Here is a 15,745-nt window from a genome sequence, read left to right as displayed (position 1 = left end):
AGAAGAATCAGTAGGATCAAAGATTATGACCATGATTCCAAATTTCTTTCTCAAAGGTTTATGTCTTAATCACTTCATCACTAATTATTGTGCCTTTTCCAATCCCTTCAATTTGACTATTCCTGTGATTTATGCTTCATTTTTTAAATGCTCACGAGGCATCCCTTTTTAAAAAATACATTCTAAGGGACGACTAGATGGCTCTGTGAATAGAGCCTGAAGTCAGGAGGACCTGAGTTCAAATCTAGTCTCACATACTTAATAATTTCTAACTGTGTAACCCTGGGCAAGTCATTTAACCCAAATTGTTAAAGAAAGAAAGAAAGGAAGGAAGGAAGGAAGGAAGGAAGGAAGGAAGGAAGGAAGGAAGGAAGGAAGGAAGGAAGGAAGAAAGAAAGAAAAAAAGAAAGAAAGAAAGAAAGAAAGAAAGAAAGAAAGAAAGAAAGAAAGAAAGAAAGAAAGAAAGAAAGGAAGGAAGGAAGAAAGAAAGGAAGGAAGGAAGGAAGGAAGGAAAGAGAGAGAGAGAGAAAGAAAGAAAGAAAAGAGGAAAGGAGGAAAGAAGGGAAGAAGGAAAAGAGGGAGGGAGGAAAGAAGGGAAGGAGGAAAAGAGGGAGGGAGAGAGGAAGGGAGGAAAATTGGAACATTAACCTCCCACTGATTGAGGTCTGTAAAGTTGGTAATTTTGTATGGCCTATGAATATTGTTGTAAATATCCAAATGGCCTTGGCAGAAAAAAAAATTCCTCTGTGTCCAAACGACTATAAAACCGTGGCTATCCTTTGACCCAGCAGTGCCATTACTGGGGTCTGTATCCCAAGAAAATCTTAAAGGAGGGAAAAGGACTCACACGTGCAAAAAATATTTATAGCAACTCTTTTTGTGGTAGCAAAGAATTGGAAAAGGAATGGATGCCCATCAATTGGGGAATGGCTAAACAAGCTGTCGTACATGAAGGTAATGAAATATTATTGTTCTATTAAAAAATGAAGAACAAGCTGATTTTAGAAAGGCCTGAAAAGATTTACATGAACTGATGCTGAGCAAAATAAGCAGAACCAGGAATACATTGTACACAGTCAAAATAAGAATTTGGTTTCTGTTAATTTAGGTTTTCATTTTGTGAGTTTTGTCTATTAAAGTCTTAAAACAGCCACATGCAAATGAGTTGAGGGACCACAATGCTCTGCAGCTCCAGCCATTCCATGGGCTTCAAATAAGTCCAATGTATATAGCCTTCATCTCTGACACCTATGTTTCTTTGTATTTGAAATTTAAAATCCTTTACCATTTGATTTAATTCTTTTTGTTCCTTTACCCAAAGGTACTTTTTATGCCCCTGTCAGCACCAAACTACTACCCATGAAAGGGCAGACATCTTGAAATACACAATATGTATCCAGTAGACTAAGTACTGGAGATATAAAGAAAAAGCAAAAATAGCCTTTGTCCTCAAGGAATTTACATTCTGTTGATGGAGACATCATGAATAGAGATAGATATAAACAAGATAGGGCCTGAGCAAATGGAAGGTATCCTTAAAGGACAAGGACATTAGCAACTGAGTAACTGGAAAAGGCTTTTTGTGTAATGTGATGCTTAAGCTGGATCTTAAAGGAAAACAGGTATTACTCCAAGTTGGAAAGTTGAGAAGGAATAGCATTCTAGGAATGGGGAATGGCTTCTGAAACAAAGTGAAAAAGAGAGAAAGGGGGAAGAGCAGATAGGCATCCCGGTCAGACTGTAGCATCATAGAAGAGAGTAACATGGAAGAACAGAAAAGTAGCAAAGACCCAGTTTATAAAAAGCTTTAAATACTAAATAAAGGAGTTTATTTGATCCTAAGGGATGAGGACATCAGATCTATATTTTAGGAAAATCACGTTGACAGCTATATGGAGGGTAGAGTGGAATGGAGAGAAGAGGAGAGATGAGAGACCAATTAGGAGGCTTCTATAGTCATCTAAGGAAAGGACTTAGCTAGGGTGATAGCTGTGTGAGGGTTGAGAAGAAGAATCCTAGAGATGTGTAGAAAGAAACGACAAGATCTGGCAACTCGTGGTCCTGGCCAAGTCATTTGCCCCAGTTTCCTCATCTGCACAATGAGTTGAAGAAAGAAATGGCAAACCACTCCAGTATCTCTGCCAAGAAAACCTCAGATGGGGGCACAGAAAGCCGGACACTATTGAAATGACTTTCCAACAGATGTGTGCCAGGAGTGAGCGTAAGAAGTAGAGAATGTCATCTGGGGGACTGAAAGGATTCTGGTATCCTCAAAAGTAAGAACGGAGGAAGAGAAATATAGAAGTAAGCAAGGAAAGAAATAGGGCTGTTTCTGAGGAAAAAATAATGAAGTCCAGCTTTGCCATGTTGAATCTGAACTGCCTAAATCCAATTGAAAATATGGCTCACCACCAGCATTTACAGGACCTCTCAAATATATCTCAAATAAGCACTGAATAAATAATAGTAATGAAAATAATGAATAATAATAGTAAGAATGATAGCTGGTATTTACATAGTCTCTAAAGATTTGTAAAGAACTTTACAAAAGCTATTTCATTTTATCTTCACAATGAGTAAGAAGTAAGTGCTATTATACCCATTTTACAGATAAGAAAACAGGCAGAGTGAGGTTAACTGATTTTCCCAGGGTCATACGGTAAACATCTGATGCTGGATTTGAACTAAAGCCTTCTTGTCGCCCAAGTCCAACGCTCTAACTGTTGCACCACCTAATAAAGGCTGACCTTCCTCAGCATTGTCCTGAACACGGCACTCCCTCACCCCGTGTGGCCAATCCATTGTCAGATCCTGCTGTCCCTGGCCCAGCTGCCCTCCAGACAGACACTGCCTTCGTTTTGCAATAGTTTTCTAAGTAGTTTCCTGGCCCAGTCTCTTGTGGGCACGGCCCATCCCGACACTGCTGCCAACGTGAATCCACCCATTCAGGCAAGGCCAGTGATGGCTTCCTGTGGCCTCTGGGCTTCAGTAGAAATCCCTGTTTCACTTTTAAAGCCCTGCAGGATGACCCAGCCAGCCCTTTCAGCCTCAGAGCTCTCCCATCCCATGGCAGTCCTGCCAACTGGTCTTCTCTCTGTTTTTCCCTCTCTCTCATCTGTCGGCCCTGGGTCCCAGGCCTGGCTGGCCATCCTTTCAAGGACTCCGTACCTGTCTCGCAGACCCCCACTCTGCCCTTTTGGAGGTGCTCAAACATGCATCTTTTTCATGCAGCCTTTGCTGAGCTCCCACACCTGTTAAAGCTCTTCTTCCTCCCCTCATTTGCCTTTAATAGCATTTCTCTGCACATTTATTCACTTTATATTTAAAATAAAGGTGATTCTGTGGGTCTCCTTGGAATATAGACTCCTGGAAAGGGGGACCTGGGTCATTCCTTGTATTTGTGACTCCAGCACCTACCAGAGTACTTGGCACTAGTAGGTGTCTAATAAATGCTTGTTGATTGATTGAGCAATTGCTGAAGCATTGGAGTTTAAAAGAGAAACTAGGGCTATGCAAAGATGATCACTGAACCCAGGGAAATGGATGATTGCCAGACGAGAGGGTGCAGGAGAGGGGAGGAGGGCCAGGGAGGACTCCCTGCAGTTAGTGGCCTGGACCTGAAGATCCAGGACAGGACACGAGGAAGGGGGTGGTGTTCAGCAGGGCCATGTGTTCCCAAGGGGCCCCCAAACATGAACCTGTTCCCCCTTTCAAGGAGTCTCTGTTCTAATCTGGCCTTATGGAAGCATCTGTACTTTAAATATAAAGTGAATAAATAGAAAATAAATCTTCTTAAAGACAAGCCAGGAGGGGAGGAAGGGTCTGAGAAAAGGGCACGACATTGGGCAATCTCCAGGTCCTCGGTAGCTTGGGAGAAGTTGGTTGGAGTTGGCTGGAAGCCAGTTTTTGGATGCTATGCTTTCTAAAAAGTTCCTGCCAGCTCTGCTGCTCCTCCCCCTCTCCCCCCCCTTCCACCCCCCTTGGCTTTCCCTGCCAGAGCTTTCTGTCACTTAGAGATTCTGGGAAGTCTCCTGATTTGCCAGAGCTCCCTTGGCTTTTCGCCCTGCTTCAGACATTGAGGGGATCCTGCTTCACTGAGGGGCTCGCCAGCCTCCTACAAGAGAAGGGTGGTTGGTTCAGACATTGGGGGGGATCCTGCTTCACTGAGGGGCTCGCCAGCCTCCTACAAGAGAAGGGTGGTTGGTTCAGACATTGGGGGGATCCTGCTTCACTGAGGGGCTCGCCAGCCTCCTACAAGAGAAGGGAGATTGATTCAGACATTGGGGGGATCCTGCTTCACTGAGGGGCTCGCCAGCCTCCTACAAGAGAAGGGAGATTGATTCAGACATTGGGGGGATCCTGCTTCACTGAGGGGCTCGCCAGCCTCCTACAAGAGAAGGGCGGTTGGTTCAGACATTGGGGGGATCCTGTTTCACTGAGGGGCTCGCCAGCCTCCTACAAGAGAAGGGCGGTTGGTTCAGACATTGGGGGGATCCTGTTTCACTGAGGGGCTCGCCAGCCTCCTACAAGAGAAGGGCGGTTGATAGACCTCATATCTGCTTCTCTGCATACATGGGACCCCAAGCTGGGATTTAAATTTGAATTCAGGCCTTCCAGTCCAGGGCTTTATCTGTTATTCCATACATAAAACTTGCATCTGCTTCCCGTATTCATGGAACCATCTGTGACCCCTGGATTCTGGGCCTAGGATTTGCATCCAGGACCTTTGCTTTCACGAGAGTCCCTTTGTACCCTGTTGTCTCTGCAGCTGCCCCAGTTTTCCCTACAGGTTTCAGGTGATACCCGAGGTAAACGCGTACATGGGTGAGTGGTATGAGCGCCAGCCAAAATGGCAGCCGGCCAGCTTTTCCACTAGCACCTGTCCTTGGTCAGAACGATGCTGTATTTGAGTGACAGTCGGGTTTGATGGGCGTCCACCTCATGCTGAGTCACGGCTGTGAATGCCCTAGTCCCTGCCCAGGGTTGCTGGGTAACCCACTCTGCCTCGGGTCTCACCGTAGCAGAAACACCAAAGCATTTTGATCAGCAGAGAAAGCTGCTGGAGAAGCCAGCTGAGGGAGTTCTCCCCCTCGGGACTGTGTGACCCTGGCCTAGTGTCTTCACCACGCTGGGATCTTCTCATCCATAAAGTGACCTCCTGGAGTTCTTCTTCATGATGACCTGGCAGCTTCAAACTCTGTTGTGATCATCTCCATTTTACAGATTAAGAAACTGAGGCTGGAAAAGTGACATAGCTCATGCATTTTGGAGGCAGGATGGTTCACTAGCCCTCATTCATGAAGATGGGATACTCCTCTAGGCAGTTGCTCTTAGCCCTCCCTCCATTGAGAGAACAAGGGCTTGGAGGGGACCTGGACTTAACCGAGTGCCTTATTAGCCTCCCTTCTGCCAACCAGTGGGCAGCTAGAGTGCCAGTCCCAGAGTCAGAAAACCTGAATTCAAATTTGCCTCAAACGTGACCAGCTGTGTGACCCCAGGCAGGTCACTTCGTGCTATCTGCCTCAGTTTCCTCATCTGTAAAATGAGTTGGAGAAGAAAATGGCCAAATCTCTGCCAAGAAAATCCCAAATGGGTCACAAGGAGCTGGACACCGCTGGGAAACCGCCGCTGGGGGCAGGCTCGTAGCTTAGAGCATGTCTAAGACTCGCCGCCCCCAAGGCTTCACACTGACTGAGGCACTCCTTCCCTCTGCCATCCCCTTGGCTCTTCCTGGGGTGGCCCTTCCCCCAGTCCTGAGACCAGATGCACCTGGAGCAGGTCCAGGACAGGTTCCGCTGCTGGTGCCCTGTTCTGACTTAATTGGCACTCTGGCACAGGCCTCCCAAGCCCCACCCAAGCAAGAAGGACTTTCTGAAAGGACTCTACTGGGTCTTCTCGCCCTGTCCCTGACTGTTTGACATTCCCAACGGCTTCTGGGAACAGGCTGCCCCGCTCTGTGCTTCCGCCTCCTGCTGCGCCCCACAACTTGCCTTTCCTTCTTGTCGGCACCTGCATTTCCAGAGAGAATCTGCTCACAAAAAACATCAAGTCTAGACAGTCCACGCTAAGCCCCTGCTGACCAGGGTTAAATTCTAAACCACAGAAAACATCTTGAGTTCATCCAAGGTTCCTGGCTGACCCCTCCTGGCCTATCCCCTCCTGACTGGCCCCTCCTGACTGGCCCCTCATGGCCCATCTCCTCCTGGCCTGGCCCCTCCTGGCCCATCCTCTCCTGACCAGTCCCTCCTGGCTCATCCCCTCCTGGCCTGGCCCCTCCTGACTGGCCCCTCCTGGCCCATCTCCTCCTGGCCTGGCCCCTCCTGGCCCATCCTCTCCTGACCGGCCCCTCCTGGCTCATCCCCTCCTGGCCTGGCCCCTCCTGACTGGCCCCTCTTGACCACCCCCTCCTGGCCCATCCTCCTGACTTTCCCCTCCTGGCTGGTTCCCTCCTGGCCCATCCCCTCCTGACCAGCCCCTCCTGGCCCATCCTCCTGACTGGCCCCTCCTGGCTGCTCTTGGCTTCTGGTCACACCTTCCACAGGTCAGCGCTTTGCCCTAAAGCTGGAAGGGACATTGGCAGTTGTCTGATGCAACCCCTGCATCGTACTTTGGAGGACACTGAGACCCAGGCAGATGAAAATGACTTCTCCAGAGTCACAAAGGAAGTCAGTTTTAGACACGGGATTTGAATCCCAGTCCTCTGAACTCCTTAGTAAACCAGAAGTCACTAAAATCAACAAGGACCCCAAAAGAAGGGATGCTGGAGGGCTTCTATGCCTGAAATTTATAACTTCTTAGTAAACCAGAAGTCACTAAAATTAATAAAGATCCAAGAAAGAAGGGATGCTGGAGGGCTTCTTTTTCCTGAAATTTATAACTTCTTAGTAAACCAGAAGTCACTAAAATTAATAAAGATCCAAGAAAGAAGGGATGCTGGAGGGCTCCTAGTTTTGCTTGGTTTCCTCTTGTTCCTCGTTAAGCAACTCTTCCCACTCCTGCTTAGAAAACTAAACTGCCCAGTTTGAAATGATTTTCTGGAGTCCGGGCAGGCAAAATTGTTAAAAGAATACACCTCCTTTATAGGATTGTACCTTTTGAAAACAAAGTCGAGCTAATTGTGTCTCGAACAAAATCCTTGCTCATGCCTAACATTGCCTCTCCTTTTCCCAGAGAGGACTATGGGAGGCAGAACATGGCAAGAGTGCTGGCTTGGAGGAGAGAGCCTTGAGTGCCCATCCTGCCCCGAACACACTAGCTGTGTGACCCCAGGCAAGGGATTTAATCTCCTGTTTTCTCAACTGTACAATGGAGCTAGAATAGCGCCCATCTTCCAGGGTTGTAATGAGGATTGAGTAAGATACCTTCTGTCAAGGCTGGGCCTGGAATATAGTAGGTGCTTAATAAATGCTTATTCTCTTTTCTAATTTGGGTTCAGCAGAAGAAAATGACTGCGACAGTTGCTCGGTTTTACTAACAGCTACTGCCTTTATTTTTCTAGGCCTTTGGTGAGGAAGGAGAAGCCACAGGCATGAAGGGTCTGCTTGCCAAAAGACCTCCGAGACAGATGCAGCCAGAGGTGAAACTGGGGAAGGTCCCTTAGCCATGGACACCCAGGCCCTCCCCGAGGCGAGGGCGGCGCCCCAGGACGCCCGCTCCTGCATCCGGCTGCTCAGGGTGGAGCGCGAGCGCCTGGTCACCCACCTCCACAACGTCCAGTGTCTCCTCGACAACCTGCTCGTCAACGAGTACTTCTCTGGGGAAGACGCCGAGATCGTGGGCGCCTGCCCCACGCTGCCCGACAAGGTGCGCTGTTTGCTGGGGGAGCCCTCCTCCAGCCCAGAGGTCCCTGGGAGCTGGATGCAACAGCGAGGAGGGCAACCCCCCCACCAGCAACTCAGACCAGGAGGTCTCTGGCTTTTTTCTTATTTTGGATTTTGACTCGGTAGAATGCCGGAGAAGGAACATTGGCTCTGGAGTTGGAAATTCGGGATTAATGATGCTCTGTGTGTGTGTGTCTGTGTGTGAGTCCGTGTATGTGTGAATGTGTCTCTGTGTGTCTGAGTGTGTGTGTGAATCTGTGTTGTGTGTCTGTGTGTGAGTCCATATGTGTGTCTCTGTGAGAGTGTGTCTGTATGTGAGAGTGTCTGTGTCTGTGTTGAGTCCGTGTGTGTGAATGTGTATCTCTGTGTGTGTGAGAGTGAGTCCATGTGTGTGTCTGTGTGTGTGTGTCTGTGATTGTGGGAAAGTGTGTGTGTCTCTGTGTGAGAGTGAATCCATGTGTGTCTGTGTGTGTGTGTGTGTGAGTCCATGTGTGTGTGTGTGAGTGTGTGAGTCTGTGTGTATGTGAGTCTGGGTAAATCCCTGCCCTCCCAGCACATTTTTAGGTGCCTCCCCTTCTGCTCCAGATAAATCGTTCTGTAATCAGTAACCCCCCCAAAAGCTCAGCACAAAGACCCCAAGCGGCCACTTCCCGCTTTCACTGCCGTTTGTTAGCCAGCGGGTGTTTTCACTTTCACAACTAAGTAGGGGGGGGGCTGCTGTATTTGCGAGGAGTTTTGGAGCCACAAAGCACTGTTTTCATTCATGTTGAAGCCACAGAATTGTTAAGTGGGACCTTCGAGTAAACTGCCCCGTGCCATCTCTGAGGATCCCGGGAAAGAGCACGGGGGCTGCCCCAAGGTTACCCCCTCCTACCCAGCAGGAGGCCATGCCTCCTCAGCACTTGGCTGTGGTGCTTCCAGCTCAGCCCTTTGCCTGGGGGAGCAAACAGCTCCCCATCACAATACTAATCCCTGCTTCCCTAACTCCTTCCCTCTGGGACTTTTTGTGGTTCTTTTCTGCAGGTAAATGAGCCAAAAAGAAACTTTGGGTTCTGGCCTAGGAGAGCCGGGCAGCTGCGGGGAAGGGATGAACCTGAGCAAACCCATCAGATGTAAACCACACAACTGTCTGCATCCTAAACTGCCTATACACAGTTTCTCACAATCTGAGAGTCAAAGGGCATTCCCTACTGGGACTCTAAAGACCATCTTAAAATTTGTCAGAGATGTTAATTCTCAGTCTGATGTGGGTTTGACTCAGGGTCACTGAGGTTCTTGTGAGCTCTGAGCTCTTTGATGCAGTTTTTAAAAAGTAAAAATACTTCAACAGCAACAAGTTGGGGAAAGTTTTGGTTCTTTCTAGAAAATTTCCCGGGGATCAGATAATCCAGGGGGTTACCCATAGCCCCAGTGGTCTTGCCCTTTGTCTCCCTTAACTGTAAGTGCAGGTTTTATCCCTGGAGGGGAGGGATGCACTGTGTCATTGCTAAGCTGACCAGCTGTCAGGCAGGTTCGTTTCTCCCGTGATGCTCCACCAGCACTGTGCCTCAGGGGCTGGTCCAAGATGATAAAAGTTCCCTGACTTTTTTGAGACGATCATAGAACACCCCATTCATTCCATACTGTTAGGGCAAGAGCAGAGATCATGGGAAAAGAGAAAAGTTCTCAGGTGGCCTTGGGTAGCAGCCTCCGGAGGCCTCCAGCTTAGTTCTGGGGCACTCCCGCTTCGGACAAGCAAGCAACAGCTTCCCTGGGCCGTCACCATGGACCCCTTCCAAGTGCCCAAGCACCAAGAGAACTGGGGGGAAGGGGTGGGCTGATGCCCTGCCTGTTTGTCACCACCCCTAGGTCCGTAAGATGCTGGACCTGGTCCAGAGCAAAGGGGAGGAAGTGTGCGAGTATCTCATCTATGTGCTGCAGCAAATCCCAGACGCGTTCGTCGATCTGCAGCCCTGGCTGGAGGAGATCCGCTTCTCGTCCTCAGAGCTCGTGAGGGGCAGAACGATCGTGAATACTGATCCCGGTAAGACAGGGAGGTGCTGGCACACCGAGTCACGGGGCTTTATTTGCCAGGAGCTCTGGGAGTTCCCGATTCCGAGCCATCCCCTCCCTCTCATCCTTTGTAGGAAACACTCATTGTTTTCCTTTTCAGTCAATCAATGAGCATTTAGTAGGCTCTGTTAGATCTGAGCTCACAAATACAGTAAATAATTTCTGCTCATAAGGTTTACAGGATCTGTATGAAGCACTCTTAGATCAGTCAATCAGCAACCATTATTAAGCACCTATTATGTGTCCTCCTTATATAATAACATATGTTATATCATATATAATAACATTATATATGATATAATAATGTATTATTATATATAATATGTATTAATAAATAATATAATAGTGTGTATTATTATATGTAATAACATATTATATTATAATATAAACTTATATAATTGTGTACATACCCACAGAAGTGTAAATTAAATGAACCTAGGTTGCTTGGGAGGGAGGCTGCTAGCAGCAGGGGGCTATCCGCAAAGGCTTCCTGGAAAAGGGGGTGCGGGATTTGCTTATGGAAGAGCATTCCAGCCCCGTGGGACAGGCAGTAAGGGGGGGATGAAGAGCCAGCTTCTCCCGGCACAGCTGGTCAGGTTTGCCAACTGCTCTCTTATTCTTTGTTACCAAGAACCCCCACCCCACTGTCCAGTCTGCTCTGTTGACACCTTTATACCCTCTCTCAGATATGTCCCCTTTCCTCCCTACATTGCTGCCTGTGCCCATATCACTCCACTCCTGGACCACTGCAGTTGTCGCCGGCAGGTCTGCCCCCCCCCCCAACTCATCCTCCATTCGATTGCCAAGGTGATCTTGCCAAACCCAGGTCTGACCCATCACCCCCCCCCCCCTTCAGTAAATTCCTGGAGCCCCCATTCGGCTCTTAAAGCCCTTTATTAAAAAGTCCACATACTGTGGGTTCCGATACCATCAGCCTCCCTGCTGTTTTTCCCACAGGACATTTCGTCTCCCAACACTTTCCCTGCTGTTCTCCCTCCTGCTGCCTCCTCGGGCCTCCGAGTCCCAGCCCAAATCCCCCTTGCCCAGGCCCCTTGCCCCGATTCCCCTTAATTCTGGCGCCTTCCCTCAAATACTTCCTTCCAATTGATCCCGTGTATAAAGCTTGTTTCTACGGGGATGTTTGCTTGCTTTCTTGTTCATTAGAATGGAAGCTCCTTGAGAGCAGGAGCTCTCTTTGGCCTCTCTTTGCATCCCCAGACCTCAGCATCTCCCCTGGCAAATAGAGGTGCTTAATAACTGCTTATTAACTTGACTTGATTTTTTACTAGGGATGGCTCTGGGTAAGGCAAGAGGATAGAGACAGTTGGCTTTGAAGAGAATATAAAAGATAAATAAAATACTTTTTTTTTAAATAAAAAAGCATGTTATAGGTGAAAAGTTCTGGTAATTTCTTCCTGAATCACAGGAGGGTGCTCCTGCACTTACTGTGCACAAGATATATGAAGCCAGGCTTCTCCTTCTTGGAAATAAGTTTGCTCTTAACTTTCTTTCTCTGTCTCCCTCTCCTGTTCTCTCTGCCATGCTCCCTTTTTTCTTTCTCCCTTCCTCTCCTCTTTCTTTCCCCCCTCCCTTTTCTTCTTCTCTTTCTCTCTCTTTTCTCTCTCTTCTCTGTCTTTGTCTACGTCTTTCTCTCTCTTCCTCTCTTTCCCTCCTTTCCTCTCTCCCTCTTTTTCCCTCCCCCTTTCTCTGTACCTCCATCCTTCGCCCTCTCCCTTCCTCCTGCCGCCCCTGCCCTCCCCCACCCCCTCCTCAGTGAGCAGGTACACGCAGAAGCTGCGCTCGGAGTGGGGCCGGGACTCCAAGTTCCTCACGTGCTACAGTCAGAAGGAGGAGATGCTGCTGGCGGACGCTTACACCGAGAACCTCATGGAGCTGGTGGACTTCGGCAACGAGAGCCTGGGGGGCGTGGGTCTGGGCTCCCTGCTGGACGACTCCACGGGGGTCATCAATCAGGAGGGAGAGACGGTCTTCGTCTTCGGCGACGCGGGCGTGGGCAAGTCGGTGCTGCTGCAGAAGCTGCAGAGCCTGTGGGCGCGCGAGGAGCTGGCCGCGGGGGCCAAGTTCTTCTTCCCCTTCCGCTGCCGCATGTTCAGCTGCTTCCCCGCCAGCGCGGCGCTCACCCTGCGGGAGCTGCTCTTCGCGCACAGCTGCTGCCCGGAGCTCGAGCCCGACGCCGTTTTCGCCTTCCTCCTGCGCTTCCCTCGCTCCGTCCTCTTTACCTTCGACGGCTTCGACGAGCTGCACTCGGACTTCGACCTGAGCCGCGTGCCCGACGCGGCCTCCCCCCTGCAGCCCGCCCACCCCCTGGCGCTGCTGGCCAGCCTGCTCCGAGGCAAGCTGCTCCCGGGCGCGGGGAAGGTGCTGACGGCCCGCACCGGCGTCGAGGTCCCCCGCGCCTTCGTCCGGAAGAAGGTGCAGCTGCGGGGCTTCTCTCCCAGCCACTTGCGGGCCTACACCTGCAAGTTCTTCCCGGACCGGGCCCTGCAGGTGCGAGTCCTGAACCAGCTGGACGCCAGCCCCCACTTGTGCACCCTGTGTTCCGTGCCCTTGTTCTGCTGGATCATCTTCAGGTGCTTCCGCCACTTCCACGGCGCCCACGAGGATGGCCAGCCTCTGCCCGGCCTCACGGTGACTCTCACGGACATCTTCCTGCTCATGACCGAGGCCCACCTGAACCGGGCGCTGCCCACCAGCCTCGTGCAGCGCAACACGCGGAGCCAGGTGGAGACGTTGCGCTCCGGCCAGGAGACGCTGCGCGCCCTGGGCCGCCTCGCCTACTGGGGCATGCTGAAGAACCTCTTCGTCTTCAGCCAGGAGGAGGTGGAGGCGGCCGACGTGCAGGAGGCGGACCTGCAGCTGGGCTTTGTACGGGTCGTGCCCGAGCCGGGGCCCCTCGGGGACCAGCCCGCCTACGAGTTCCTCCACATCACCCTGCAGTCCTTCTTCACCGCCCTCTTCCTCGTGGCCGACGACAAGGTGAGCACGAAGGAGCTCCTGAAGTTCTTCGGGGAGTGGATGCCCGGGGGGCGGACGGCCGCCCTTGCCCTCCCCTTGTTCAGGCTGGGCTGCCTCGGGGGGAGCAACCCGGACAAAGGGGACCCCTTCCGGAACAACGACCACGTGCAGTTCACCAACCTCTTCCTGTGCGGGCTGCTGTCCAAGGCCAAACAGCGGCTGCTGCGGCACCTGGTGCCGGCCGTGGCGCTGCGCAGGAAGCGCAAGGCCCTCTGGAGGCACCTGTTCGCCAGCCTGCGCTCGTACCTGAAGAGCCTGCCCCGCACCAACACGGGCGAGTTCAACCAGGTGCAGGCCATGCCCACCTTCATCTGGATGCTGCGCTGCATCTACGAGACGCAGAGCCAGCAGGTGGGCCGGCTGGCGGCCAGGGGCATCTGCGCCAACTACATCAAGCTCACCTACTGCAACGCCTGCTCCGCCGACTGCTCGGCGCTCTCCTTCGTCCTGCACCACTTCCGCAAGCAGCTGGCACTCGACCTGGACAACAACAACCTCAACGACTACGGCGTGAAGGAGCTGCGGCCCTGCTTCGGCCGCCTCACGGTCATCAGGTGAGAGCCGCTCCGCGCTCCCCGGCCCCACGGGTCGTCAGGCGAGAGCCGCTCTGAGTCGGCCTGCTCTGGCTTCTGGCCGCCGGAGGGGCTGCAGAGAGCCCGCCTGCCTCCTGCCTCTGGGCGCCTGGGCCTTCCAGCCACTGGCCGCTTCTTTGCTCATTCAGCAAAGTTACTTTTTAAAAATTTTAAATTAAATTTTAATTTTATCTATTATTAATTATAATTTTATATAACTATTAATTATTAAATTTAATATTAATTTTAAATTAATAGCTTTTTATTTTCAAAATACGCTCTAAGATAATCCCCCACATTCACCCTTGCAAAACCTTGTTTTCCAAACTTATCTCCCTCCCCTGGGCAGCAAAAAACAAAACAAAACAAAACCACCAGGTGCATCTCCTCCCGATTCATTTCCACATTTATCATCAGCAAACATTGATGAAAGCACTTCCGCCGATTAGAACTAGGGATTCACCCACAAAGGCATCCAGTCTGTACCTTTAAGGAGCTTCTGTAGCGTTGGCGAAAAGGTAGCAAACCCAAGGAGGGAAATGTGAGATCCATACCACGTGATCTGGGGGGAAGAGCCAAGTGCTAAGTGGAGGGAAGGGAAAAGCCTCACGTAATAATAATAGTTAATATTCCCATAGCGCCCTTAGGTTCTGGGGCCCTTGCTAAGCCCTTTTTGATTATCTCAGTTGATGTTCACAAAAACCTGGGCAAGTGAGTGCTTAATAATTTTGGAATTGGGCGGGAATAGGTGACCTGATTTGCTCAGGATTCGAACTTTTATCTTCCTGACTGCACCTGCATCACCCAGATTAAGTGAACAAATTTGGGCCTGATACCTCCAAGTTTAAAGCGTCTGGTTGAAGTCTCTTATTGTGTACAAATTCAGGATTTCTGAAAGTCAGGAAACTCCTGGATTCAAGTCCCTGTTCAGAATCATTAAGTTTTGGGAGGCATTTTACTTATAGTCATCCATTTGGTTCTCTCAACAATCCTATAAGCAAATGAATAAAAAGATTTATTAAGTGTTTTTTTCTGTGTCAAACACTGTGCTAAACAAATACAAAAGCAAGCCGGTCCCTGCCCTCGGGAAGCTTCCATTCTATTAGGAGACTACTACTTCTGTGGAAGGAGGCTGATCTAGCCTGGGTGTTTAGCCCAGAGAAGTCCCAGAGTTAGAGACAGGAGTGGGAGCAGAGTTTCTTGACAGGTGCCTTCTGGGAGGAGTGGCGGGTGTCATTTATTAATGATTTCAGAGCTGGGCAGAGAGAAGTCAAAGGTGGGAGGGGACCCAGCCAGATGGTGGCTAGAGTGGACTCGAAAGATCAACCGGAGCCAGTAGCCACGTACTCCTCAGGGGAGAGCTCCAGAGTGGAGTGGCTAAAGTCCCCTGGAAAGGTAGCATCCCTCTTTTGATTCTTTCTAATTTTTCTCATCTGTATCTTGATATGTAGTTGCTTGCATGTCATTTCCCCATTAGACTGTGATCTCCTTGGGAGCAGAGACTGCTTTTGCCTTTCTTTGCATCCCCTGCACTTAGCACCCTGCCTGGTACACAGCAGGTGCTTAATAAGTGCTGGCTGACTGGCAGCACTTCTGTGACTTCCTATCTGCAGCAAGTGGCAAGCAGGGGGGATCATGTTTGAACCCAGGTTTTCCTGGCTCCAAGTCCGACCTTGTCTGCATGTCTCCATCCATTCTTTATAGAATGGGCAAATCTTGGGTGAAAACAAGGCGCCGTGTGGGCCTCCCATAGAGTCAGCAAGACCTGAATTCAGATCCTGCCTTAGACATTTACCTGCATAAGTCACTCTTCAGGTTCCTCATCTAGAAAATGAACATAATAACAGCATCCACTTCACAAGGTTGTGGTGAGGATCAAAAGAGATAATATTACGTAAAAGTCCTGGCACTTTGCCTGGCACTTAGTGGGTACTTAATAAGTGCTCCTTCCTGTCCCTTGTCCCTTGAGTTAGTGAGTAGCTCAGTATTTGAGGGTCTGTGACAGCCAGCAGAATTGTGCCTCTCAGTGCCCGAGAGAATCTCAGGGCCTGCCCTTCTGGGCAGAACCACCGGTCAGGGACCCAGGCTGGTGAGAAACAGCCAGACTGTTCTCCATTGTGAGGATTTCCTGTTTCCTTTCAGACTCAGTGTGAATCAGATCACCGACTGCGGCGTCAAGGTGCTGTATGAAGAGCTAACGAAATACAAAATTTTGACCTTCTTGGGGTATGTATTTTGGGGTATGGATGGGGACAATGTGAAGTC

The 15,745-nt window shown here is 50.2% G+C and overlaps 1 protein-coding gene across 3 annotated transcripts in view; it reads left to right on the top strand.

Annotated features, from left to right (window-relative positions):
• NOD1 (nucleotide binding oligomerization domain containing 1) overlaps window positions 1-15,745 on the top strand; it is a 46,868-nt gene that overhangs the window by 16,752 nt on the left and 14,371 nt on the right. For all 3 annotated transcript variants that reach the window (XR_007947900.1, XM_051963421.1, XM_051963422.1), the window contains exons 2-5: window positions 7,499-7,803; window positions 9,669-9,843; window positions 11,647-13,462; window positions 15,623-15,706. Coding sequence is in view for 2 of the 3 variants with exons in the window: in XM_051963421.1 (XP_051819381.1) it covers window positions 7,603-7,803; window positions 9,669-9,843; window positions 11,647-13,462; window positions 15,623-15,706 (2,276 nt within the window). In the remaining variant the exon portion in view is untranslated. The remainder of the gene's footprint in view (window positions 1-7,498; window positions 7,804-9,668; window positions 9,844-11,646; window positions 13,463-15,622; window positions 15,707-15,745) is intronic.

The sequence above is a fragment of the Antechinus flavipes genome, chromosome 5 (assembly GCF_016432865.1).
Source record: "Antechinus flavipes isolate AdamAnt ecotype Samford, QLD, Australia chromosome 5, AdamAnt_v2, whole genome shotgun sequence".
NCBI classification, from domain to species: domain Eukaryota; kingdom Metazoa; phylum Chordata; class Mammalia; order Dasyuromorphia; family Dasyuridae; genus Antechinus; species Antechinus flavipes.
The sequence above is the reverse complement of the archived record's forward strand: the minus strand, read 5'-3'. Positions and strand labels throughout refer to the sequence as shown.